The following is a 27,093-nucleotide window of genomic DNA, read 5'->3' as shown; positions in this document are numbered from 1 at the left end:
CTCATCGCCGGTGGCTTCTCTTGCTGCCGAGCTCAGGCTCTAGGCACGTGCGGGCTTCAGTAGCTGTGTGGCTCGCGGGCTCTAGAGCGCAGGCTCAGTAGTTGTGGTGCAGGAGTTTAGTTGCTCCGCGGCATGTGGGATATTCCTGGACCAGGGCTTGAACCCGTGTCCCCTGCAGGGGGATTCTTAACCACTGCGCCACCAGGGAAGCCCATCAATTTGGTTTAGGGCAAACGATTTTGCCCTAATTTCTTCATCTGAAGTAAGGCTGATAATTACCCACCCTGTGGGATATCTGTGAGGATTAAAGGAGATCATGGATGCAAAACAATCAGTTTACAGCTGCTGGCACGGAGAAATCACTTGATAAATGGTAGCTTTCAAATATACCTATTAGTGAAATATTATTGAATTGTATACCTATTGAATTATTTTATCTATATAAATACTATCCTATTGAAACGTTGCCCTCTCCCTATAACTTTCAGCTGGTGACTCTAACTTTTGCAGTCCCCGTTTTGCAAAAAGTAGAGGAATAAGTTCCTTTTGGACTCCCGGTCTGGGCTGGAGGAATAAGGCACAAACTACGGTGGGGAAGGCACCAGCTCAGGAAATCACAATGTGTGAGTGCCTCTGACTCAGTCATTCCCCTTGTGTCCATTACATGGATGCGATAACTGAGACCTAGAGCTGTGCAAGGTCACAAGTTACTGACAGAGTCCAGTCTTCAAAAACAGGATTTTTTGCAGATAAAGAGGCCTCAGTTCCTCATTTCTCATACCCCTTCCCCCAACCCACCCCCTGCTTGCTCAGAATCAGCACTAACAGTGAAGGAAGTTGAATTTATCATTTCTTGAGGAGCTTGGAGGAATTCTAAAAAGGAACCCCCTCCCCAACTTCTCTGAGGTTTTTTTTTTCCAGTTATGAGGCAGGGGGATGCACACAATGACGTGAGGGAGATTTCCCTCCTGGCTCTGGCTCAAGTCTCTGACTTGTGGCTCCGATTGAGAGAGAGTTTTAGGGGGCACGGGACATCGATGGATTTGCTTATTCTGTTATGAGAGTATCTGGGACAAACAGTTGGTGCACAAACTTCCTCAGCCACGCTCAAGATGGCCACATAAGGCCACGCCGCAAATGGCTGAACCGTGGTTCGCGGTTGGAGAGACGCCTTTCCCAAAATGGAGAGGGGGGGAGAGAAAGTGTCCATCACAGGTTAGCCCCGCCCCCACAGATTGCTAGGACCAATTAGCGACCCGCAGGGCGGGGACAAGGCCAGGGGAGGAGGCTGCCGTTGCCCCAGCAACAACTAGGGAGCCGGGAGGCGGGCGCGGCTTCGGAGGGATTGGCGTCTCAGCAATCTTGCTGCCGGGAAGGTCCTGCGAGAGGCGCGAGCTAGGCCTGGGAAGTCAGCGCCTGCGGAGAGAGGAACAGGTCAGGTCCATGAACTCCAATCCCCGCTTTCGCCTCTCCTAACCGTTAGACGCTCTGAGGTAGGAATAACGCATGCGCGGGCTCAGAGGTGGAGCTAAGGTGCCCTGCACTTAGAACGCATGCGCCTCATGGCGGTGGGGGGCGGAAATCTGACCCGAGGAGGCGGTGCTTTTGTGTTGTGGGCGGAGCCATGTTCCCCTGGGGCGGGACTTTCTGCTGCAATGAGCGGGATGAAAAGGTTACTTTAGAGGCAGGCAGAGTTAGATGCCAGCTCCTTGGAGCGTCCGTTTCTCGCCCCTCATTTTTCTGCGGCTCTCCTGGAGAGGCAGTTAGTATCATGGTTAAGACCGCAGCCTCAGTGGTTTGACGAAACTAGATTGGAATCCCAAGTACTGCTCCTTACTTGGTGGGCCTCAGTTTTCCCATCTATTAGGTGGAGATAATTGTACACTTTTCTGATAAGGCTGTGATTATATTTTCCCCAGGGCCATGGCTGAGGTGCACGTGATTGGGCAGATCATGGGGGCCACCGGTTTCTCGGAAAGTAGCCTCTTCTGCAAGTGGGGCATCCACACAGGTATTCCCGAGCATGGTTCATTTCCCCACCAAGACCCCGCAGCCTAGACGCCTCCACCTACTTTCCTTGATCCCCTGACCTCAGTCCCTAATCCTCAGCTTCCATGGGCTCTCAGGACTCCTAACCCTGACCACGCTTTGTTCATGTGAGTCTCAGGCTCCCTTCTTATTATCCCTTCCCATCCCATCTCTGGGGACTCAGACTCCCACTCTCTCAACACACATTCCCTAAGGATATGAGACTATAGGCTGGACCCACCCAGCTACCCCAGCACACACTCCCTGTCCTCAAAACACTTGACAGCGGTAACGACACTGCTTGGACTTCATTCACTGTCTTAGGGCTGCTCTGGTGCCTCCCCCATCTTAACTCTTTGCTTAACCATCTCCATTTGTTGAGCTCTTAATGTAAAATGGAAGTTTCCATCTTGAAATGAAGAGGCGAGGCCACCCTCCTGTATTCATATTTCTCTGTGAGAATGTAGGAACGCTGTTCTGACAGTTATCCAAGTCCATCCACACAGGCCCAGGAGGACCTTGGAGGTCTCAATTTTCATGCCTCTCCATCAGAGGCAGTGTAGTGTGGTGGGTGGTGTGATGGCTAGGGCCACAGGCCACCAGGTGGCCACCAGGTCTGGGCTCAAATACGAACTCCCTTGCCTATTGTGAGCCTTTGGACTTGACCTCTCTGAGCCTCAGTTTCCTTGTCTGAAAATGAAGCTAATGGCAGCCGAGGCAGCAGAGTGCTGAGGTTAAGAGCACAGACTGCCTGGGTTTCAAAACCAGCTCTTGCTTATTAATTATGTGACCCTGGCCACTTGTCTTTGCCTCGATTTCCCTGTCTATGTAATGGGAATAATAACACTACCTCATGGGGTTGCTGTGAGGACTAAATGAATATCAGTAGCACTTAGAAGAGGGCCTAGACTTGTAAGTCCTCAGTAAGTGTTTGCCTGGCTTGTGTAAAAATTGGATGGGCTCTTTTTCCTAAAGCCCTAGGTGTGTTGCCTAGCGCAGATAAATGCCCAAGAAATGAGTGTGGCCATTGCCATCATCATCTTTTCAGGCCTGGGGTTCTTTGCGATTTCACTGGTGGGTAGGTTGGTGGTTGAGATTCCCTGGGAAATTGGGATCCTCCAGCTGAGCAAATAAGAAGCAAGGCCTGGAATCAGACTTGGTTTCCAGTACCCTCTTCCACTCACTTGCTCTGTGACCTGGCAAGTGCTAGTCCCTCTCGCAGCCTCAGTTTTCTTATCTGTAAAGTGTGACTCTTTGTCCTTCGTAGGGATGTTAGGAAGTCTTGTACGTGAGGATCCTGACTGAAGGCTTGGTGCTCTCCTCACCTGGCCTGCAAGGGAGCAGTAACCAACATGATTTTTATTATTTCAGGGGGCTCTTGGTCAGGGAGAAGCGGGGTAGGGGGCAGTTAATCCAATAGAGAGCCAAGGTGCGGTCAGATAAAGGGCTTGGTCTCTGCCGTCAGTCAGAGCTCCATTTGAGGGATTTCCCTGGCGGTCCAGTGGTTAAGACTCCGAGCTTCCCCTGCAGGGGACACGGGTTCAAGCCCTGGTCGGGGAACTAAGATCCCACATGTGGCATGGCACGGCCAAAAAAAAAAAAATAACGAAAACCTAAAAACGAAAGCAGAGCTCCATTTGAATCAGCTCCACCATGGGACCTTGGTCTGCTGCGGTCCTGCTGTAGCCCCAGCATGGAGAACAGTGCTTGGCACAGAGTAGGTGTTCAGTAAAGGTTTGTGGAATGAAAGGTAAAGATTTCTTTACCTGTAAAATGGGGATTGTATTAGCCCCCACCTCCTAGGATCATTTATTTGTCCAAAACAAACATTTATTGAACACCTTCTGTGTACCAAGATCTGGGTTTGAGGTTCTAGGGATCCAGTAGTTTACAACATCCCTGCTCTCTTGGGGCTCACAGCAGGGGAGACAGAAAAGAAATAAGCAGATAAAGACGTGAGTGCAATGATTACAGGTAGTGTACTAGGTACTAGGAAGAAATGAGATGAGAGATGATGTGAGAGGGACTGGTTAGTTTTGGGATAAGAGGGTGAGGGAGAACCCCTCTGTGAAAGTGGCACTTGAGCTGATCCCTGAAGGATGAAAAAAAGCCAGGCATAGGGACATCCAGGAGCAGAGTTTTCTGGGCAGAGGGAACAGCCAGTGCAAAGGCCCTGAGGAGGGGAAAGAAATAGGACCATTGAGGCTAGAGGGTGGTGAGGAATGGGGAAAGTGATGGGAGATGAGTTCAGGAAGGGGTTGGGGGGGGCACAGGCCAGGCCATGTAAGGCCTTGTAGACTCTCCTCCTGTGGAGGAGAGTCTGAAAACTGGGGGTGGGGTGGGGATTAAGAGTCCCAGAGGGTGGATTAAATGAATTCATTACTAAAGCGCTTAGCGCAGCGTCTGGCATTTAGTAAGCAGTCGGTGCATTTTTGCTCTTATTTTCACCCTCAGTAGGATTGCTGTTACGACGCACTGTTCACAATTTGCTCTGTGCTTCTGCTTGTGAAGGAGCGCCTCAGCTCCATCTTAGTCCTTGGACTCGGCCTCTAAGCGTGGGGTGAGAATAGTAGTAAAATGATCCCCGGCACTCATCCGGCACTCACTATGCCCCAGACACTGTTCTCAGTGCCTCATGTGTATTAACTCATTTAATCTTCTCACAAGCCTGGGAGGAATGCATTATTATTACACCCACCTTACAGATGGGAAGACGGAGGCAGAGAAAGGTAACTGGCCCAAGGTTGCATGGGCAGGAAGAAATAGTGCCAGGATTTGTACCCAGACATTTGGCTCCAGGGTCCATGCTTTGCAACCCTCCGCTCCCCAATGCCAGGGAGAAATGGGGTCCTATAGCCACAGTGGGATCCCCTTCCTGATGGCTGCCTCCCACCCCGCCCTGCCTCATCCGTGTCCTGGCTCTCACTGCAGGGGCAGCATGGAAGCTCCTGTCAGGCGTGCGGGAGGGCCAAACACAGGTGGACACCCCCCAGATAGGGGACATGGCCTACTGGTCCCATCCCATCGACCTGCACTTTGCCACCAAAGGCCTACAAGGTGAGTTCCCGGCCTGGGCCCCAGGCTAGACTAAGGGGAGGTGGGTTAGAGGCACTCACTGCTGTGGGGACTGGAAACATCAAGTGCTGTTCCTGCCCCCATGCCCTTTGGGTCCCTTTCCTGACCACGCTTGGCCCTGGAGAGGGTGAGCTGAGGCCTCCCCAGGCCAGCTGTAGAGTGCATTAGGAGTGGGGCAGAGGCAGGGGTGGACGGGGCAAGGTCAAGGGGAGAGCCAGGGGGAGAGGGAGGTGGCTTTCACAGAGACAAAGCAAGAGAGTCTTCAATCAGCAGGAAGCTGGGAGGGGTTATGAGAGAGAGAGGTGAGGGCTGGTAGCTATTCTGCAGGTAGGGCTCCTCAGCTGCTCAGAGGGGAGATGAATACGTGGGGGAGGAGGGGTATCAGAAAACCTCTTCTGGCAGAACATTTGGGTCATTAAAGAGGGGTGGGGCTTCCCTGGTGGCACAGTGGTTGAGAGTTCGCCTGCCGATGCAGGGGAAGTGGGTTCGTGCCCTGGTCCGGGAAGATCCCACATGCCGCGGAGCAGCTGGGCCCGTGAGCCATGGCCGCTGAGCCTGCGCGTCCGGAGCCTGTGCTCGGTAACGGGAGAGGCCACAACAGTGAGAGACCCGCGTACCGCAAAAAAAAAAAAAAAAAAAAAAAAAGAGGGGTGGATTCCAGGAAATAGCCTAGGTAAATATGCCATATATTTCTACCATATAAATAATAGTTACTGAGTGCCTGCCCTGTGTCAGGTGAAGCCAGGGAGATATCAGTGATTGAGACAGCTCCCCAGCCCTGTCCCCACACAGTTCATCATCCCTTGGGAGAGACAGAGCTGCCCTCAGACAGTGGTAACCCAGAGTGGGCAGGACTGGTATGGGGGATCTTGAAGGGCTATGGGAGGCCAGCGGAGGTGCCTGACCCTGCTGGGGGGTTCAGGGAGGGCTTCCTGGAGAAGGGGGATGTTTGAGCTTTGCTGTGAAAGGACAGTAGGAGCTATTAAAACAGAAAGATGAAAGAGGGTTTTGGGGAGAAAACCATGTGTGGATGCCTCAAGGGGGAAAGTGAGCCAGGGGCGTTTGGAGGACCGACGGAGAGCAGGAGGACTGTGGGGGGTGAGGTGGCAGGGGACAGGGGACAGGCCATTGCAAGGCCTTGAATGCCAGGCCGCAGAGTGGAGGCCATATCCTGAAGGCACTGGGGAACCAGAGCAGGCGATTGACAAGTCAGGTTTTGCTTTTAAGAGATCCCTCTGGCTGCCTTGTGGGTGATGGATTGGAAAGTGAGGCAGGCAACAGTCCTTTCAGCTCTTAAGGACCCCGAGTCTCTGAATGTGGGCATCATCCTTGCCTCCTCTTTTCTCCTACCCGCCCCAATTTTGTCCATCAGGAAATCCCATTAGCCCCACCGTTGAAATGAATCCTGAATCCCACCACTCCCCCTACCCTCTTCCCAGCACCCCGATCTGTCCACCCTCACCTCTCACTGGGCTATTACAGTAGCCTCTTTACTGGTATTCCCACCTCAGCCCCATAAGTCTGTCCCCCTGTGAACACCTAAGTTAGGTAACATTCCTCCTCTGCTCAGAACCCTCTGTGGTCCCCATCTCACTCAGGGTAAAAGGCAAAACCTTACCATGGATCACAAGGCCCTGCTCAATCTGATTCTGTCACCTCCTCCCCCCCTCCCCCATCTCACTCTGCTCCAGCCACATCGGCCCCACCAGGCAGCTCCCACCTCAGGGCTTTTGCACTAGCTATTCCCTCTGTTGGGAGCGCTCCTCCCTAGATATCCACATAGCCCCCACTCCCTCTCCTCCTTTAAGCATTCACCCAGATGTCACCTTCTCAGGAAAGTTTTGCTTGATCACCCCCTTTCTAAAACTGCATGCCAGGACTTCCCTGGTGGCCCAGTGGTTAAGACTCCACGCTCCCACTGCAGGGGGCCCGGGTTCGATCCCTGGTCAGGGAACTAGATCCCACATGCATGCCGCAACTAAGAGTTCGCATGGCTCAACTAAGGAGCCTGCCTGCTGCAACTAAGACCCAGTGCAACCAAATAAATAAATATTAAAAAAACAAAAACAAAAACTGCATGCCTACCCCCGCCGTACCCAGCTTGTTTTTCTTCAGAGCAGTTATCACCATCTGACGTACCCTATAATTTGTGTATTTACTGTGTTCGTTGTTCAAGACGTCAGCTGCACGAGGGCAGGAATTTTTGTCTGCTCTGTTCACTGCTGTGTCTCCAGCTTCTAGAACAGGGCCTAGCATGGAGGGACTCAGAAAGGAGGGTGAAATGGAGCTGGGTCTCCAAGGGCTTTGCCTACAGGCTGAGGAGCTGAATTATATTCTGAGTGAGGACACTGGGAAACCTATGGAAGGGAGAGAAAGATGCTTCCAGCTGCCAGGTGAAAGTTGGATTGGAGGGAGCGGGAAAGAAGGCCCTGAGGCCAGAAAAGAGGACAGGGTGTGGCCACGGGGAGGGAAGGAGGGAGGCATCGAGGACAAGGCCCAACATACTCACCTGGGGACTGGGCTCCCCTGAGACGGGGACACAGAGGAAGAGGCCACGGAGAGGGAAGTCAACAGATGCCAGACCTAAAGGGCCTTGAATGTTCAGGTCGGACTTTATACTGAGTGCACTGGGGAATCATAGAAGGGTTTTGAGCAGGGGAGGAATACGGATTCAGAAGGATCCCTTTGGCTGCTCTGTGGGGGTAGGAGTCCAGAGAGGAGGCTGGGGCAGAAACCTGGCGGGGAAGGACGGGCCTGGGATCTCCAGGAGCTCCTGCTGGGCTGTACCCATCCCACTTTGCCTCCCTCCCTCCTATGCTGCAGGTTGGCCCCGACTCCATCTCCAGGTATGGTCCCAGGACAGCTTCGGCCGCTGCCAGCTTGCAGGCTACGGCTTTTGCCATGTGCCCAGCAGTCCAGGCACCCACCAGCTGGACTGCCCCACGTGGCGGCCCCTAGGCAGCTGGCGGGAGCAGCTGGCAAGGGCCTTCGTGGGTGGCGGGCCTCAGCTGCTGCACGGAGATGCCATCTACAGTGGGGCTGACCGCTATCGCCTGCACACTGCTGCCGGTGGCACCGTGCACCTTGAGCTGGGCCTGCTGCTGCGCCACTTCGATCATTATGGCGTCGAATGCTGAAGGACCCTGTGTGGACCGCTGGCCCCCAGCCATATCTCTGGACACCCGGTGAGGGGCAGGATGGCACAGGGGTCAGAAGCATGGGCTCTGGAGACTGTCAGACCTGACCCCAGCCAAGACTGGTGTGGCTTCTATCCTGACTAGCATCTCAAGCCCAGTGGCTGCCCCTCCCAGGTCCAGTTTCCCCATCTGTAAAATGGGGGCAGTAAATGTGTGGGCTCACAGGGGTTGGGTGCAGAGAAGCTGTTGGCACATGGAAGGGCTCAGTAAAGGAGAGCAGTTCTTTCAGATGTGAGTGCTTTTCTGACCTTCATCTGTTGGATGTCCAGTGCCCCATCCTCTCACTGTCACCCTCCTTCCTCAGGCCCCCTTCCCCTGTCCTCTGCCTCAACCTCTGACCCCCTCCCCACTCTGGGTGATGCTCTTATGGCCCCCACTCCTTGGGGGTCCCCCTCCTCTGTGCCCCTCTCCCCACTGGCTCCCTGTCTTCTGGCTGAGCCTCTCCCCCACTGCCCCAGCTTCCCACTCTCCACTCGGGGTGGTCGTCCTCGGATTCCCTGTACCTGCGTCCCCATCCTCTGACTGAGCCCTCCCCGCCAGGTCTTTATTCCCTCGGTGACCCTCGCACAGTCCTCAAAGCCACACGCAGCACAGCCGCCCGCTTTGGTAGCGCTCAGCCGCCAGGAGGCAGCACCCTGTTGGTGGGGCGGAGCCGGGTGCCCGCCCCCTCCCCCCAGGGCTTAAGGGACCCCCCTCGGAGCCCGCCCACGCGAGATGAGGACTGTGGACCGGCCCCCCCCCATGCCCTCCCCCTGAGGGCCGCCCCCGCCCCGCGCGCTTCCTGGGTGGGGCCGGGGCGGCTTCAAAAACCCCCCGCCGCCCCAGCCGGTCGCCGCCGCCGCCGCCCTTCGCGCCCCAGGCCGTCCCACTCCCTTCCTCCCGCCGCGGATCCGCCAGACAGCGAGGCCCCCGGCCGGGGGCAGGGGGGACGCCCCCTCCGGGGCACCCCCCGGCTCGAAGCCGCCCGCGGGGCCGGCCTCAGCCGGGAACGGAGGAAGGAGCCGCTGAGGAGCAGCCCAAGGCCCCAGAGTCTGAGACGAGCCGCCGCCGCCCCCGCCGCCGCCGCCGCCGCCACTGCGGGGAGGAGGGGGAGGAGGAGCGGGAGGAGGGACGAGCTGGTTGGGAGAAGAGGAAAAAAGTTTTGAGACTTTTCCGCTGCCGCTGGGAGCCAAAGGCGCGGGGACCTTCGCGCAGCGCTGCTCCGCGAGGCAGGACTGCGGGACCCCAGACCGCACCTCCGCCCTGCACCGCCTCGGACGCTTGCTCCCTTCCTTCCCCCCACACGGCGTTCCCCGGGCGCCCCCATTCCGGACCAGCCCTCAGGAGCCTCATACCCGACTCCCGCGAGGACTCGACCCCAGACATCGGTCGCACCCTCCCGCACGGCCCCCAACTCCTAGCCTCTCTCTTGAGCCCCCGCGCATCCAAGGACCCTTCTCCTCCGGGATCCAGGAGACGGGATCAATCTCAGACCTGCCTCAGCTTTCCTATTCAAGACCACCCACCTTTGGTACCAGATCTCGCTCATCTCGGTTTTTGCCGTGGGATACCGAGAACACACCCATCAGAGCCGCCCCTCCAGCTCCGCTCCGTCCTCCCTGAGGGCTTCAACTCCCTCCCTCCCCAGACCCTCCTACCTTTCCTCGGGAGACCCCCCCCCAGCCCCTGTAGGGGCGGGGCCTCCCTCTTCCCACCCCAGCCCGGCTTGCGCTCTCGGCTGTGCCGGGGGCGCCGCCTCCCCCATGCCGCCCTCGGGGCTGCGGCTGCTGCCGCTGCTGCTGCCGCTGCTGTGGCTACTAGTGCTGCCGCCTGGCCGGCCGGCCGCCGGACTGTCCACCTGCAAGACCATCGACATGGAGCTGGTGAAGCGAAAGCGCATCGAGGCCATCCGCGGCCAGATTCTGTCCAAGCTTCGGCTCGCCAGCCCCCCGAGCCAGGGGGAGGTGCCGCCCGGTCCGCTGCCCGAGGCCGTACTGGCTCTTTACAACAGTACTCGTGACCAGGTGGCCGGGGAAAGTGCCGAACCTGAGCCTGAGCCAGAGGCGGACTACTACGCCAAGGAGGTCACCCGCGTGCTAATGGTGGAAAACAGCAACGGTGAGCTCGGAGGGGCAGGGGAACCCTGGAGGGGAGCCCCCAGGGGGCGCCGGAGTGCAGGGGTCACGGGGAGGAAATTACCGGTAGAGGAAACTGGCTGGGGGAAGAGGACCCCCGGGGGCGCCGGGAACTTGGGAGGGGGAGTCTCAAAGAGGATAGGGCTGAGCTCCCTACCCCCCAGGTATCTGGTCTTGAAGAGGAGATAGTGAGCGGAGTGGACCGCTTTTGGAGGGCTACAGGAACATGCGAGATCGTGGGCGGGGGGAGTCCCTTAGAGGGAGAGAAGCGAAGCAGTTACGGGGTGGGGGTGTAGAAAAAGACTTCCCCTTGCAGGGTGCACTAGAGTGCGGGGGTCGTGGGTGGGGCCCGCAGAGAGGGAGCTCGCTTTGGGAGAAGCGAGGACCCCGGCATTGGGGAGAGGAGAGGTAGTGGGGAAAGCTGACTCAGAGCTCAGGGGTCATGAGGCAGGAAGATTCAAGAAGGACAGAAAAACTAGGTGAAGCGAACCCCAGAGGTTCCAGAAAGTGGAGAGTGGACGCATTTGCACACGGCGCGAAGAACACGCGGGATTGGGGAAGGGCTTAGAGAGAGAGGCGGGGAGGGGGGTGATCAATGCGAGGTCAAAAGGGGGCGCGAGGTCGTAGGGTGGGGGAAACTGGCGGGAGAGAAGCGGAGACCCCAGGGGGATGCCGGGGATGCGCCGGGAGGTGCTCTATTTCGCAGACGGACGTGAGAGGAGGAAGCCCAGCGGAGGAAGCGAGCCCCCAGGAAACCTAGAATACTGGGTCGTGGGAAGGGGTATACAGAGCGGAGAGACAAGCGTGGGAAAGGTGGACCTGGGAGCGGGCAGAGGAGAGATGGACGGTGCCATGCTGGGAGCAGCGAGCCTCCGCCACGCCGCGGGATGGAAGGGAGAGGGCTGAGTGAGGAGTCGAGCCGTAGAGGGAGAGGTGGGTGGGTGCGACTCTACAAGACCCGGGTGAGAAAACCGAGCTGGTAGGGGTGAGGAAGCCCCACGTGTGTGCCACGCGCGGGGGGCGGAGCCTGCGCTTCCGGAAGGGGACAGGAGAACCCCAGCAGAGCTGAATGCTGAGAGCCTGGACCCCAAACTCCTAGTTCCTCTCTAGGAGTCTGGGGAAACCCCAGCGTCCGGCCGCCTAGCCCTCCCTCCCTTCCTTTCCTTCCCGTGCCTCGGGGTGCGGGGATCGCGCGCGGAGCCTGGGGCGAGACGAGGCAGGTCCGGTCCCCGCCCTCGCGGTGGCAGCGGCGGCTCCCGCCCCCTTCACCCCCAGCTCAGGGCGGCACTACCGCTGGGCCCGCCCCATCGGCGCCCGCGGAGACCCAGGCGTCCCGCGTGGCCCAGAGGCTTGGGGGCGACCCCCCTGCTTTCACTTTCCCTCTTGGGCATTAGACTTGTGGGTCTCTGACCCATTTGTGTACCCAGTTGCCGCTTCAGCCGAATGACACCCCTACCCTCCCACACCTCCGTCTCACCTTTTCCGTCGTAGCTTCGCCTTGGTTGTAGAGATTTTTCCAACACTGATACCTTCAATCTCTCTTCATTCCTCTTCTGCCTCCATCTCGCTCCCAAACCCTATGTCTCTCTTCCCCGTGTGTCTGTCTCCCATCTCTGCCTTTCCATCTCTCCCGCATTACCGTTGCTCTCTCTGTCCCAGTCTGGGTCTCCCAGTTTCTGCCTCTCCATCTCTTCCCTCTCTGCCGCTTTTTCTCCTCCGTACCCTACTCTCCATCTCTCCCTCTGACCGTTCCTGCCCCTCCTCTCTCTCTTCTTCCCTGTCTGTCTCCCAGGCCTGGGCTCTACCCTTCCTTTGGGGTCTGCTGAGTAACTCCTGGGCCAAGATAGGGCTTTTTTTGTGCGGGGCAGGGGCTGGCCCGGCTAGAGAGGGGAGGAGTAGGGGAAGGAGGCCCACAGAAGGGGCTTCCTCTGTCCTTTCTCATCGGATGTCTCCACCATTTCCATGCCCCCACTGCAGAGGCCTAAAGCAGCTGTCCCAGTTGATCCAGGAGTTCATGGCTTGCCCCGCTCTTTCCCAACCCCCAACTTTTCCTAGACTAGAAAACTTCCTAATTTTCTCTGTTCCCCTTCCCCCACCCCCGAAGCCATTCTTACCTAGAATGAACTTTGCCTTTTCTAACCAGCTGGGGAAGGAAACAATAATAATAATAATAACAACAACAAGAGTAATGTCACATTAGCAGGGAGGCAGCATAACCTAGGGGTTAAGAGCACAGTCTCTGGAATCAGACTGGCTGAGTTTGAATCCCCACTCTGCAGCTTCCTGGCTGCGTGATCTTGGGGCCAAATTGTTTCATCTCTTTGCCTCAGTTTTCCCATCTATAAAATGGGTATACTAATAGTATCTTCCTCGTGGGGTTGTTGAACACACACATTAGAGTAAGCATTGTGTGCAGACTCTGTACGACATACTTTATCTGCATCATCTCGCTTATTTCATACTAGCAACCTGTAATCAGTCCTTGTCTTACAGGTGAGTACCTGGCACACAGAGAGGAATTCACTTGCCCAAAGTTCCCGCGCTTCAGTTAGGAGAGCCTGGGTTGGGAGGCAGAGAACTTGATGTCAGGTTGATCTTTCCCCAAAGAATAGGAAACTGAGGCTCCGAGAGGGCTTGTGACTTGCCCAAGAAAGAAGGCAGTCGAGGCACAGTCCGATTCAAATGCCCTTGATCCCTGGGCTGCGACATAACTTGCGTTTGAGGCTCCACGTGCTGGGGAGGCCTAAGCAGTTAGAGCAGTGCCCAGCCCTGTGCCAGCTTTGTTCTGAGGGGCACTTCCCAGTTGATGGGAGGGAAGGGTGGATAAGATCCCGTTTAAAGAGGTGGAAACAAACCCAGAGAGGAGAAGCCAGTCACCTAAGGTCACACAGCCAAAATGTGTTAGGGTTAGACTCCAACCCAGGGCTCTTTGACTTGGGGTGCGCCAGCTCCCCTGCCCCTGTCAAACCCTGACATCCCCCCTCTCGGCTCCTTCTGCCTAGAAATCTATGGGAAAATCAAGCGTAGTCCACACAGCATGTATATGCTCTTCAACACGTCGGAGCTCCGGGAAGCGGTGCCCGAACCTGTGTTGCTCTCTCGGGCAGAGCTGCGCCTGCTGAGGCTCAAGTTAAAAGTGGAGCAGCACGTGGAGCTGTACCAGGTGGGGGCGAGGGCCCCAGAGGTGGCCTGGGCTGGGGCGGCTGGAAGGCTGGTGGCTTCAGGGTCCATAGTGACCGATCCTGAGGGCACAGACTGTGGGATCACAGGGCTCTGAAGCTTTCAGACTCCTAGAGCCCTAGAAGGTTAAACGTTTAGAAGGCCGGAATCTTAGGAGTTGGACTCTAAGAACTCGGGACTTTTGAAAGTTTGAATCTCTGTAAAGGTTGCAGACTTCCAAAGTGCTCTGTCCCCACACAGTAGCCACTAGCCACCTATGGCCATTTAAGTTGATCAAAATTAAATAAAAGGAAAAATTCAGTTCTTCCGTCTCACCGGCCATAGTTCAAGTGGCCTGTAGTCACATGGGGTTAGCAGCCGCTTTTTTGGACACCACAGATAAAGAACTTTTCCATCATCACGGAAAGTTCTCTTGGTTAGCTCTTTTCTAGAAGAGTCTCCAGGAAGATGGGAGCCTCAAGAAGTTCTGGATTCTCTTGAAGGTTATGTGACCCAGAATCCCTGTCATGTGGAATGTTAGATTCAGTAGTAGGTGTTAGACTCTTACAATAAGGGAACTTTGGGCTTCCCTGGTGGCGCAGCGGTTGAGAGTCTGCCTGCCGATGCGGGGGACACGGGTTCGTGCCCCGGTCCGGGGGGATCCCGCATGCCGCGGAGCGGCTGGGCCCGTGAGCCATGGCCGCTGAGCCTGCGCGTCCGGAGCCTGTGCTCTGCAATGGGAGAGGCCACAACAGTGAGAGGCCCGCGTACGGCAAAAAAAAAACAAAAAAAAAAACAAGGGAACTTTGTCTGATGTTAACTTCTTGGAGTCTAGAGAATTCGCTTTTATCCTGCCAGCTCCCAGGGGATCATTCCACATGGATGTCAGGCGCCTGCAACGTCTAGGTTTGTGGCATGTCAAACTCGTGGGTTTGTAGAACATGAGTCCTCTGGAATGTCTCAGGCTCATTGAATGTGTGATTCTTGGGGTGCCACTGAGCACTGGCGTTATGGAATGACTTCTAACATAACTTCTAGAAAGTGATAACTCGGGGCTTCTCTGGTGGCGCAGTAGTTAAGAATCTGCCTGCCAACGCAGGGGACACGGGTTCGAGCCCTGGTCCGGGAAGATCCCACATGCCGCGGAGCAACTAAGCCCATGTGCCACAACTACTGAGCCTGTACTCTGGAGCCCGCGAGCCACAACTACTGAGCCCATGTGCCACAACTACTGAAGCCCGTGCGCCTAGAGCCCGTGCTCCGCAACAGGAGAAGCCACCGCAATGAGAAGCCCGTGCGCCGCCACAAAGAGTAGCCCCCGCTCGCCGCAACTAGAGAAAGCCCGCGCGTAGCAACGAAGACCCAAAGCAGCCAAAAATAAATAAATAAAAATTAAATACATTTTTTTCAAAAAAGAAGGAACGTGATAGACTCTCAGAATTTGGGGGGCCAAATTTGCAGAACTGTCTATAGTCAGTGACCCCTACGATGTCAGTAGGAGAATCGTGGCATCGTGGGCTGTCCAAGCTGAAAGGGGCCGCCTGGCATTTCATCAGTGAGGAAACCAAGGACAAAAGGGGAGAGGAATTTTCCATGGCCACGCCGGGGTCAGGCATAGAGGATGAGCTGCCCAGGTGCCTTGACCCCCCAGCCTGGGGTTCTCTCTCCCCTCTGGGCTGCTGTGGGGTGGGTGGCTCCTGTGGGCCCCTCGGTTTGGGTGTCTGGGAGGGGACAGTCTGCAGGACTGTGTGGAAGCCCTCTTCGGGGAGCAGATGGACGCAGGGGTGCAGTGTACATGAGGGGAGTGTGGCAGCATCTACCCACTGTCTCTCCCCCCAATTCATTATCCCCCAGAAATACAGCAATGATTCCTGGCGCTACCTCAGCAACCGGCTGCTGGCCCCCAGCGACTCGCCGGAGTGGCTGTCCTTTGACGTCACTGGAGTTGTGCGGCAGTGGCTGACCCACGGAGGTGAGGACCGCTTGTCTGCCCCACCCCTATTTTTTTTGTGTTTTCTGGCCGCACTGCGTGGCATGTGGGATCTTAGCTCCCCGACCAGGGGTCGAACCTGCAGTGGAAGCGCGGACTGTTAACCATTGGACCACCAGGGAAGTCCCCCCCAACCCCTATTTTGTAATGGGGTTGACCCCATTGTTTGTCCTGGGGCTCCCCTGCCTAGCACCGCCCACCCCATGTTGGTGCCAAAGAGCCCAGACCTGGGCCTCCTTCCAGGCACTCAAACCTGAGTGATTGATGGTAAATCCATTTCCTGAGCACCTGCCCTGTGCTGGGTGATGCTGGGGACACAACAGTAACCAAAACAGCACCATACTTGCCCTCGTGAAGCTTATCATCCATGGCTCGGGTTAAGGGATTTGGGGGAAAGACCTGAAAACCAGGTAGTAATGTCCCAGAGTGGGCAGGGTTGGGAGGGGGAGCCCAGAGGAGGTGCCTGACCCAGCCTGGGAAATCAGGGAGGGCTTCCTGGAAGAGGGGACATTAGAGCGGTTGTCTGAGGGATGAGTGGAGCCAGCTTGGGAAAGACGGAGGGGCAAGAGTGTTCAAGGCAGAGGGATAGGCTGTGCAGAGCCCTCGAGTCCTGATCTGTCCAGAAGAGGACTGTCTGTCCTGTCTCATCTGAGTCCACAGTACCCACATCTCCCTTCCTAGTCTCCCTCTCGTTCATTCCTTCACTCAGTAGATGCCAGTAGTTTCCTGCTATGTGCCTGGCCCTGTGCGGGTGGTGTGGGGGACACAGTGGTAACCATGACAACTTCTAGGCCTGCCCTCATGGGGCCTACAGTCACTTCTAGACACCTAGGAAATCTTGCCAAAGCCCTAGCAGGGAGCCCGCCTGACTCCCATTGTGATGGCCACAATGACCAGGGCCGGGATGGGGGAGCCGAGAGTGGGCATCCAAACCCATCTGGAGGGGTCCAAGAGGGCTTCCTGGATGAGGATGATTGTGTTGAGACTCATGAGATAAGTGATGGTTTGGCTAGAGGAAAAGATGGGGGTTAGGGAGCAGGTGAGCGCTGCGACAAGTGTCCTGGGCTGATTGCTGAGTCCAGAGCCCCCAGCACAGGGTCCGACACATAGTGGGAGCTTAGAAAGGCATTCACTCATTCATTCAAGAAAACTTTCTTCCACACCGGCCCTGGGACAAGAACCCAGGCACTTGCATCCCAGCCCTGCCTTTTCCCACTTTGGGCAAGTCACCCCCTCTCCGTGGGCCTTGGCTTCTTCATCTGTAAAATGGGGAGCTTTGGTGAGGATTAAAGGAAATAACGCACAAAAAGTGTTTAGAACAGGGTCTGGCACCCAGTGCGAACTCAGGAGATGTTTGTTTTTACGACTGTGGGCCAGGCCCAGTGGGGAACAAGAAAACAAGGATCCCTGCCCCCACGTATCCTGCTTTGCCACTGAGAACAAAGAGGGGAATAAATAGTCAGATACAAATGTCAGGGTAAGTGCTATGGAGAAAATAAAGTGCTGTCATAGTGGGGGAGGGGCTGTGTCCTGGAGGGCTTCCAGGAGGAGGTGCCCTTTGAGCTGAGACCTGCAGGAGGAGGAGGCTGCAAGGCAAAGGACTGGAGCACGAGGGTGCAGTGAGAGGCCAGGCAGGGGAAGGGGCAGGAAGGAGGTCCCCCCACCCCCACGCCGGGGGTTTGCTACTTCCTTTCTCCTCCCCCAGGGACTGGGTGAGCCGCCCCCTCACACTGGCTTCCCTCTCCCCACTCCCACAGAGGAAATAGAGGGCTTTCGCCTCAGTGCCCACTGTTCCTGTGACAGCAAAGATAACACACTCCAAGTGGACATTAACGGTGAGGCCCACCTCCCCGGCCCGGCCCCATGCCCACCAGTGTGTGTGTGTGTGTGTCTGTGTGTGTGTTTCTTCCCCTTGACCATCTCCCATTCATCCATCTGAGAGTGTGTGTATGTCTCCCCCACCCTCCCTACCGCCTGACTCCCAAACCAAAGCAGGGTTCAGTTCCGGCCGCCGGGGTGACCTCGCCACCATTCATGGCATGAACCGGCCCTTCCTGCTCCTCATGGCCACCCCGCTGGAGAGGGCCCAGCACCTGCACAGCTCCCGGCACCGCCGAGCCCTGGACACCAACTACTGCTTCAGGTGAACCTTGCAGCCTTTCCCTGACGCCTTCTGGGCTGGGGGCCTCCTTGCCGTCTGCTGAGCAGGCACCGCAGATTGGGCACCTGGCTGGTGCTACGCTTGGGCTGGCATCTGCTTCAGCCTGGAGCGTTCGGGGGATGAGGTCCGAGGCCTAGGATGCTGGGATGTGCGAACTGGGAGTCCTTGAATGCTGAGAGCAGGTGGCTCTCTGGCTGGTGGGTTGCAATCAGAGACTATTAGAACGTTGAACACTGAGAATGTGAGAATTCAATACTGGAAGGTCGCCACGTTAGATTTCTGTCCTGCTGGCAGGTTGGGGTTCGAGCATGTGGGGATTCTAGGATGTAAGAATCGGTATTCATTATTGAAATCTGAGAATGTTGGACTCAAGGGATGTTGGGATCCTAGAACTTGGGAATTCAGAACTGGAAGATTGCCCGTGTTGGATTCCTATACCATTGACAGACTGGAGTCTCCCGTATCGGCAGATTGGAGTCCTTGACTATCGGGCCCAGAATAGTGGAGTCCTGTGTTACATTATTAGCATCCACAAATGTTGGAGTTGGAGAAAGCCAGAGTCTTGGTCACCTAGAATGTTGGGACTCAGGGCTGGAATCTTGTGAGAATCTTGGAAGGCTGTGATCTTAGAACGTGGCAGCTTGGACCTCTTGAGTGATGGGCTCAGAATTGTGGAATGTTGGAATGCAGTTTTTTTTTTTTTTTTTTTTTTCCATACGCGGGCCTCTCACTGTTGTGGCCTCTCCCGTTGCGGAGCACAGGCTCCGTTCGCGCAGGCTCAGCGGCCATGGCTCACGGGCCCAGCCGCTCCGCGGCATGTGGGATCTTCCCGGACTGGGGCACGAACCCGTGTCCTCTGCATTGGCAGGTGGACTCTCAACCACTGCGCCACCAGGGAAGCCCTGGAATGCAGTTTTGAAATATTGGAATTCAAGAATGCCAAGATCTTGGAGAGCTGGAATGTGGGAATCCTAGAAAGCTGGAAAGCTGTTGGTGTGTTAGAATCTTGAGAGGCTGGTGTATTGCAGTCTAAGAAAACTGAAAAGTTGTAGTCCTAGAATGTTGAAGTTCAGAGTTAGAGTGTTGCGAGTTTAGAGTGATAATGTGACCTTGGCCCTCCCCTGCTTAATATTTCGATGGTGCCTTTGGGCTTTGTTACATGCAGTTCTCCTGCTGGAAAGTCAGCTCTGCTCCCAAACTCCTTCACCCCCAGATCCTACCCTCTGCCCAACAATCCTGTGGATGGATGAATGGATTGAGGTCTTGAGTGCCAGCAGCTTATACTATTACAGTGAGAGAGTGCCAGCCACATGAGGGACACAGCGTCACTTAGGAAGTCTTCCCAGAAAATCAAACCTGAAGCTGATCAGTGCGGTAGATCCAATTTTCCAGAAATATGAGAACAGAGAAACATGTTAAACAACACCGTGGTCGTGCAGTCAGCAACATCTAGATTGTGGGAAACCTGACCCAGTTTCTTCAACAAATACAATACAAAGTGGGGAAACAGAGAGCTGGTTCTGTAGACTTTAAAAAAGAATATTAAAATATGTATCAAATAATTGCCACGTAGAGACCATATTTGGGTCTTTTTTTTCTTTTTTGGCCTGAGCCATGCAGCATGTGGGATCTGAGTTGTTCCCTGACTGGGGATCAAACTGTTGCCCCCTGCAGTGGAAGTGCAGAGTCTTAACCACTGGACTGCCAGGCAAGTCCCCCAAGTGGGTCTCTTTTACTCGTCAGGCCCTGTTGGGTCCTGGTAGACTGGAGGGCAGAGTTGCAAGGGCCTGGACTGCGTGTATCACAGGACCTGGAAAGCAGCAGGCCCCAGGCATGCACCTCAGGGTCACCTGGAGGGCTTGTTAAATGTGGCCTGCTGTCTCCCACCTATCCCCACCCCCAGTTTCTGATTCAGTGGGTCTGGGGTGGGGCCTGAGAATTTGCATTTCCCACAAGTTCCCAGGCGGTGCTGCTGCTCCAGGGACCCTACAGGGAGAACAGTTGAGTTGGATAATAGAATCACACACTTCAAGTCTTAGGACCTCAGCACCCTGGCACAGTTGGACCAGAAATGAAAGATTATTCTGGACAGTGGTTCTTCCCCTTTTGTGAGTCCGGGAACCCCTTGAGAAGTCGAAAGCCAGGAACCTTTCTTCCCCAGAATATGCCTATACATACACACGTAGGTGCCTGTGGTTTGGGGGGCTCAGACCCCTCCCTCAGCCCATCCATGGATTTCCTGACGCTTCCTGGGCCCTTAACAACATCTTATTTGATCCAACATCCCTTGCATCTTTGTACAGATGAGGGAACTGCGGCCCAGCCAGACTGGGGAGGTGCCAGGCTGAACTCACAGGAACCTAAGTTTCCTAACTTCCTTCTCAACGTCCTGTGGCTCTTGGGAGAGGCCTTGTCTTGCCCTGGGAGATGCTGTCACATTGCCTCTTCCCCCTCTGCTTAAGCTGACATGGTTGCACTGGGCAGATGAGGCCACAGACTCCAGGGCAGCACAGAGTTAGCTGTGAACCTGGCCCCAAACTCCACCACATGTAGGCTACGAGTGAACAGACAACATCCCCCTTTCTCTGAGGCTCAATTTCTTCATCCTTCAAATGGGAATAATAATAAGACCTGCCTTGTAGGGAATTCTCTATTGATATTTTTTTTTGGCCGCACCGCACACATGCGGAATCTTAGTTCCCTGACCAGGGATCGAACCCGTGCCCCCTGCAGTGGAATCATGGAGTCTTAACCAGTGGACCGCCAGGGAATTCCCGCTATTGATTTTTTTTTTCCTCTATTGATTCTTGAGTAGGAAATTGCATGCACTTGGATCAAACCCAGAAAGGATACTCAGAGACCCTCCAGCTCTGGCCCCCAGCCCCTCTATGAGGAGGCTTTTATTGTATTTCTGTCTCCTCCCAGAGAGTCTCTGTATGAGACACTTACACATAGCCATGTATATGTTTTTTATTTTGTCCAAATGGTATAGCCTTTTTTTTGGGGGGGGTACTGCATTTTCTTTCTTTAAATTTTATTTTCTGATTCTAAAAGTAACACATACCCACTATCGAGAATTTGGAAAATACAGAACGATATCCCCCATCACATTGCCACATATGAAATGTCACTGTCAACATTTTAATATATTGCCCTCCAGGCCTTCTATTCAAAACAGAATTTGGATCATACTGTACCTGTAACTTTACATAGTGTTTCTTTCATATGTTATGAACATGGAATTTAAAGTGTTCTCAGCTGCCCATGAGTCAAGCCTTTTAGTTAAGTTCCCAGCCCATCTCAACCATGGCCCCAGGGGCCAGCACAGAAAATGCCCCATTTCCTTCCAGACATGAAGGAGCCAGGGCTGCAGACTGGGGAGGACTGACTTTTGCATCCGAGCCTGGGACAGAGATCACGAGTCCAGGGCAGTAGAGTCTTACATACCACCACTCTCCAATGTGCTTTTATTTTTTATTTTGTTTTGTTTTTTAAAAAGTATTTATTTCTTTTGGCTGCATTGGATTTTAGTTGCGGTACTCGGGCTCTTTGTTGCGGTGAGCGGGCTCTTCGTTGTGGCGCGTGGGCTGGCTTCTCTCTAGTTGTGGCGCCTCAGTAGGCTCTAGAGTGTGTGGCCTCAGTAGTTGCGGCGTGCAGGCTTAGTTGCCCCGCAGGATGTGGGATCTTATTTCCCCGACCAGGGATCGGACCCACGTCCCCTGCATTGGGAGGAGGATTCTTAACCACTGGACCACCACGGAAGTCCCTCCAATGTGCTTTTAAAAGACCTAACATATTGATCAATTATTTTATACAGCTAGTACTTGCTAAGCACCTGCTGTATGCCAGGCACTGTTGCAGGGACACATTTAGGGACAAAATAGACAAAAAGTCCTGTCCTCAGAGGAAGACAGAAAACGAACAGATAAATAAATCAGTATCTAATAAAAGAGCAGGTGGCAAGAAGGAAAACCAATCTGAGGAAGGGGAAAGAAAGAAGTCATTGTGATGATTTATTTTTCCTCTTCTGATTGAAATTTTTTTTATTAGGGGAAACTTTAAATGTATTCATAGCAACCAAGATGGTACAAGGAACCCCCACGAAGTCTCATCCAGTATCAACAAGTATTAAGATTTGCCCCATTTCAGCTGCAGTCATTTTCATGTTTTCTCACATAACTGAATGCTGTTATTACACTGTATGGAATTAACAAACATTTGGATTGGTATTTTGGGTAGGATGGTCCAGGAAGGACTCTGAGGAGACGACATTCATTTGTTTGACTGATACTTATTGAGCACCTACTGCATGCCAGGCAGTGTTCTAGGAGTTAAGGGTCCCTGAGTGAGGGATGTTTGAGCATACATACAAATGGAGTGAAGAAACAGAGCCAGAGTGGGTATCTGTGGGAATAGCAAGCCAGGCAGAGGGAACAGCAAGTGCAAATGTCCTGAGCTGGGACTCAGGAACAGCGAGGATGGTAATGTGGCCGAAGGAGAGTGAGAGTGGGAGTGGGGAGGGAGTTGAGATCAGCCAGATCTGGTAGCGCCTTGTGGTCCATGGCGAGGGCTTGGGCATTTGCCTTGTTCAGAGCAGAGGAGCGACTGCTCAGTCTCTAGTATGTGGCCCCATAAGGCAGGGATTTCTGTCTGTTTTGTTTGTACCGCGTCCCCAGTAGACCGCAGCCCAGCACATGGTCGTAGCTCAGTGAACATTTGTTGCACACGTAGAACGTATCAGTACACGTGGCGCTGCGTTGTGTTTTTTATGTTCCAGTGTGTGGATGTGCTGTGGTCGGTGTAGCCCCCTCTGGACGTTCATTTGGCTTCTTACAGGCTTCAGCATTGCCTGAGATAATGTTTATGAGGATGCCCTTAGCGCAGTGCTGGACTAGAGGAAGTGCTTTATCAGTGTTAGTGATGATCATTACTATTACTGTTATTGCTGTTATCATCACAGGGGTTGCAAGGGAGACCAAGATGGAGACCGTGCTGGCGGGCAACCAGGGTGAAACACATGCACAGCCGGGGGAGGAGGGGCACCCCTCCGCTCTCCTGACTCGGGTTCCTCCCTCCCCCTGGCCTGCAGCTCCACGGAAAAGAACTGCTGCGTTCGGCAGCTCTACATTGACTTTCGCAAGGACCTGGGCTGGAAGTGGATTCACGAACCCAAGGGCTACCACGCCAATTTCTGCCTGGGGCCCTGCCCCTACATCTGGAGCCTGGACACGCAGTACAGCAAGGTGCGTCTGGAGCCCTGGCTGAGGGTGGGATGAGGGTAGCAGGAACCGAGGGAGGAGAGGGAGAAAAATCAGATGAATTGGCGAGATAGTAGCCAGAAAGAGAGGAGACAGGGAGATTGGCGGGGAGGTGGCAAAGGGATGGGAGAGAAACTAGAGGCAGGGTCTGAGCAGTTAAGAGACACGAGGCAGAGGGAGACAGAGATATGGGGAGACCCATGGAGATGCATAACTTGGGCTTGGGAAGAGGTGGGGAGATGGAAGGAGAAAGAGAAACGGAGGGACACAATGAGAGAGAAAAAGGCAGGAGGATAGAGAATTAGAAAGATGGAAGGAGAAAGACAATGAGACACAAGCCAAGAGTGGAAACTGGGGAGAGGCAGAGAAACAGAAAGAAACGGAATGAGATAAGACAGAGGGAGATGGGGAGAGGCTGGCGGGGTGGGGGTACCCTCCCCATGACCCCCGACCCTGACCCCGCCCACCCGCCCCGCAGGTCCTGGCCCTGTACAACCAGCACAACCCGGGCGCGTCGGCGGCGCCGTGCTGCGTGCCGCAGGCGCTGGAGCCGCTGCCCATCGTGTACTACGTGGGCCGCAAGCCCAAGGTGGAGCAGCTGTCCAACATGATCGTGCGCTCCTGCAAGTGCAGCTGAGGCCCCGCCCCTCCCGACAGGTCCCGCCCACCCCGGCAGGCCCGGCCCCGCCCCCCGCCCGCCTCATCAGAGTTGTATTTAAGGACACAGCGCCCAAGCCCACCTGGGGTCCATTAAAGGTGGAGAGAGGACTGGGTCTCTGTGTCGCTGGGCGCCTAACTAGGGTTTCTCTTCCGACGTTCCCCGACCTCCCCCCCAATGCCCCCTGCATCTCCTTACATTTCCACTTACATCTGCCTCCTCCTGTCTCTGCCCATCATTCATTTGCCCCTCCTCACACAAACACTTCTTAGCGCTTGTTATGTTTCTTACTCCTGGTGAACAAGGGTTAGATTTATTTATTGAGCACCTTGGACCCTTATGTTAACTCATTTAACCACCATAACAAAGCTCTGAGATAGACTCTGATAACACCCACTTTAAATGTAAGGAAATGGAAGCCCAGAGAGGTTAAGGGAATAGTTCCTGCCTACCAGGAACCTACTTTCTGGGGAGGAGACAGACATAGTAAAGTTGTGCGAAAACAGGAAAGCAGGATGGGTAAGAGATGGCTTTGGGGAGGAGGGAGGGCTTCTTGGACGAGGTGGCATTTGGGACTTGAAGGAAGCCAAGAAGGCAGCCTGGGGGAGGGTGTTCTTGGTCTGGACCCAGAGGCCTGGAAGTGAAGATGAACTTGGGGTGAGCTACACAGGCAGGAAAGAGGCCAGTGCGTTTGGAAGGGAGGGGCAAGGGGAAGGGTGTTAAGATCTGAGTCAGAAAGTAACACTCACAGGCCAGAGAATAATAACAACAATTCTCCACTCCACTCTACTAGCTCACGGCATTCTCCCCACAGCCCAAGAGAGCATGGGTTGGCAAACTATTGCCTGCAGGCAAATTCTGACTTGCTGCCTGTTTCTGTAAATAAAGTTTTTTTTTTTTTCCTTTGCAGTAAGCGGGCCTCTCACCGTTGTGGCCTCTCCCGTTGTGGAGCACAGGCTCCGGACACGCAGGTCCAGCGGCCATGGCTAATGGGCCCAGCCGCTCCGCGGCATGCGGGATCCTCCCTGACCGGGGAACGAACCCGTGTCCCCTGCATTGGCAGGCGGACTCCCAACCACCGCGCCACCAGGGAAGCCCTGTCAATAAAGTTTTATTGGAGCACAGCCATGCTCACTTGGTACTGTACTGTCTGTGGCTGTTTTAGTGCTACTAGGGCAGAGTTGAGTAGAAACTGTGCAAAGTCAAAAATATTTACTATCTGACCCTTGACAGAAAACGTCTGCCAACTCCTGCTTTGGAGATCATTTGCTCCCCACTCCACAGATGGGAATGCTGAGGCACAGAGAGGTTAACTTATTTGTTATGGTCACATAGTTAGCGAACGGCACAGCTGGGATTCAAACCCAGGCAGCTAGAGTTGAGGGCTTATGCCCACAACTTCTGCACTGGCCCTGCCTTCCAGACCACATCAGGCCTGTGGGGACCTGTGAGAACTTGTACTCTGAGAGAGGAAGGCACCATGACAGGGTTTGGAACAGAAGAGGGATGTGATTTGACTTAAGTGCTCAGAGGGTCCCTCTGGTTGATGGTTGAGAGTAGACTGAACAGGTGTGAGGGTGACTGCAGGGAGACCAGTTGTCCAGGAGAGAAATGACAGCACCCTGAGCCGGGGTAGGTTTCCCTCTGCTGTGTTTCTTCCCATCTGCTGGGGTCTTGCTGATGAACTCTCTCCCGCTTCCTCTTTCTCTGGCTTCTCAGTTTCCCCTCTTCCTCCCTGGTTTCAGTTCCCCCTCTCTCTCCCCGGCCCTTCTCAGGTCCGGGGCCTTGACCTGCTTTGCTCAGTGACCGCCCTGGGGGAGGACGGTGTGAGTGCTGAGCTTCCTTTGCAGGTGGGTCAGTGGCACCAGGTCTGGATGAGTGGGCCCCGGGGCCTGCCCAGCCCAGCCCAGCGGTAGAAATGTGGTCACTTCTCCTGGCCCAGGTCTGGGAGCCATAGAGGGCTGGGGGTGAGGTGGGGGCCGGAGGAGTTCCCTATCCAAGGACGTGCTGCCATTGTCACCAGCCGCCCCATCACGTGCACACAGCCCAGCCTTGGAGCTTGGCTGGGACACAACATAAGCAGAGACTTCCATAGGGACGCAGCAAGATGGAATCACACAAATACATCCTGTAGGATCCTAGGCACAACCACCACACTGCGGACACAGATGCAGAGGCAGTGCCATGCACAGACACACTCCTCACTGCATCAGAGCCCCGTCAGGAAATGAAACAGAGACTCCGGCCCCGACCCACCGACAGTTATACAAACATCCTCCATGGGGTCACGGTCACAAACAGGCACCGTGTGCACGCACAGGGCCTGACACGTCACAGTCCCACCCAGACACATACCACACACGGAGATCTGACACGTCAGGATCTCGCAGACCGCCAGGCGGTCGTGCCCAGTCGGCCTGACATCTGCCGGCCCCACACGCTCAGGCCTGGGGAGTCCCACACGGCCCTACGGACGGTAGCCGACCCGTCATACTTAGACGCACTGTCACACCCCGGGTCCCAGACGGAGAGTCCCGCACACCCAGACACACCCCCGGGGCCGTGGCCCTCACACGCCCAGCTCGCGCCTCGGCCCAGGACAAGTCCCGGCCGCACACCGGGCCGCGCGCTCCCGCGGTCGCCGAGCCCTGGCCACGCCCTCGGGCCACACCCCGCCCACCCGCCCGGGCGCCGGGGACTGGGAAAGCCGCGGGCTCAGCACCTTCCCGGCCGCGGGGGCGGCTCCTGCCCCGCCCCTCCCGGCACCTGGCCCCGCGGGAAGGCCGGGCCCGGCCCCCAGCCAGCCGCAGGGGCAGGCCCGGGGGTTCGGGGCGCCCCGCTCCCCTCCCCCGCCTCTGCAGGCAGGCCGGGCGGCGAGGGAAGTCGTTGGGGGGAGCCTGGGTTCCGGCTGGAGCCTCGGCTTCCCGTCCTGCCCCCAAGGGGCAGGAAGCGGGGCCGGGGAAGGCCAGCTCAGGCCTTCCTGCCCCCTCCCTCAAACAGGCCTGGGACCTGGGACGGGGTCAGCGTGAGAGGGAGAAAGGGAGGGGCGAGGTGGGGGGAGGGAGAGAAAACCCCCTTCCCCCTAGATCTCTGGACATCCAGCGCGCTGGTGTCTTTCGTGTTTCTAATGTGAATTTGTGTGTGTCCCAGCAAGCTTTGGGGTGTGCACGTTGCTCTGCGTGTATGAGTTGCTTGTATCCCTGGGGTGTGTCATGTGTCTGGATTTTTTCTCAGCGCACTTGCTCTTCTTTTCTGGGTGTAAATTTGCACATTATTAGCATAACTTTGATGAGAAGTGTGGGTGTTTTCCGTGTATGTTAATGGGTCTGTGAGAAGTGTTTCCAGGAGGTACTGTGTGTGCGCGTGTACATTGTGTTTCCTACTCAGGATGTTCTCACTGCCTGTGTGTGGCGGTTCCCAGTGTTTGTGTCTGCGGGTGAGCAGCTTCTGGGT

At 55.4% G+C, this 27,093-nt stretch overlaps 2 protein-coding genes across 4 annotated transcripts; both read left to right on the top strand.

Moving 5' to 3' along the window:
* The first annotated feature begins 1,302 nt into the window (after window positions 1-1,302).
* On the top strand, window positions 1,303-8,528 carry B9D2 (B9 domain containing 2). Of its 2 annotated transcripts, none has more exons than XM_004271248.4 (4): window positions 1,303-1,434; window positions 1,920-2,011; window positions 4,960-5,085; window positions 7,927-8,528. In XM_004271248.4, exons 2-4 carry the CDS (start codon window positions 1,924-1,926, stop codon window positions 8,238-8,240), a joined length of 528 nt encoding a protein of 175 aa, XP_004271296.2. In that variant the 5' UTR covers window positions 1,303-1,434; window positions 1,920-1,923; the 3' UTR covers window positions 8,241-8,528. The 2 variants fall into 2 exon arrangements, with proteins under 2 accessions (XP_004271296.2, XP_012389021.2); XM_012533567.3 differs by having other exon boundaries at window positions 1,335-1,493.
* Window positions 8,529-9,130: 602 nt separating this feature from the next.
* Window positions 9,131-23,750, top strand: TGFB1 (transforming growth factor beta 1). 2 transcript variants are annotated; one of them, XM_012533566.3, is made up of 7 exons: window positions 9,131-10,397; window positions 13,417-13,577; window positions 15,428-15,545; window positions 17,321-17,398; window positions 17,556-17,706; window positions 22,814-22,967; window positions 23,461-23,750. In XM_012533566.3, exons 1-7 carry the CDS (start codon window positions 10,043-10,045, stop codon window positions 23,617-23,619), a joined length of 1,176 nt encoding a protein of 391 aa, XP_012389020.1. In that variant the 5' UTR covers window positions 9,131-10,042; the 3' UTR covers window positions 23,620-23,750. The 2 variants fall into 2 exon arrangements, with proteins under 2 accessions (XP_012389020.1, XP_004271297.1); XM_004271249.4 differs by having other exon boundaries at window positions 9,132-10,397; window positions 17,559-17,706.
* Window positions 23,751-27,093: the final 3,343 nt, after the last annotated feature.

Source organism: Orcinus orca, chromosome 20 (genome assembly GCF_937001465.1).
Source record: "Orcinus orca chromosome 20, mOrcOrc1.1, whole genome shotgun sequence".
In the NCBI taxonomy this organism is placed as follows: Eukaryota; Metazoa; Chordata; class Mammalia; order Artiodactyla; family Delphinidae; genus Orcinus; species Orcinus orca.
The sequence above is the reverse complement of the archived record's forward strand: the minus strand, read 5'-3'. Positions and strand labels throughout refer to the sequence as shown.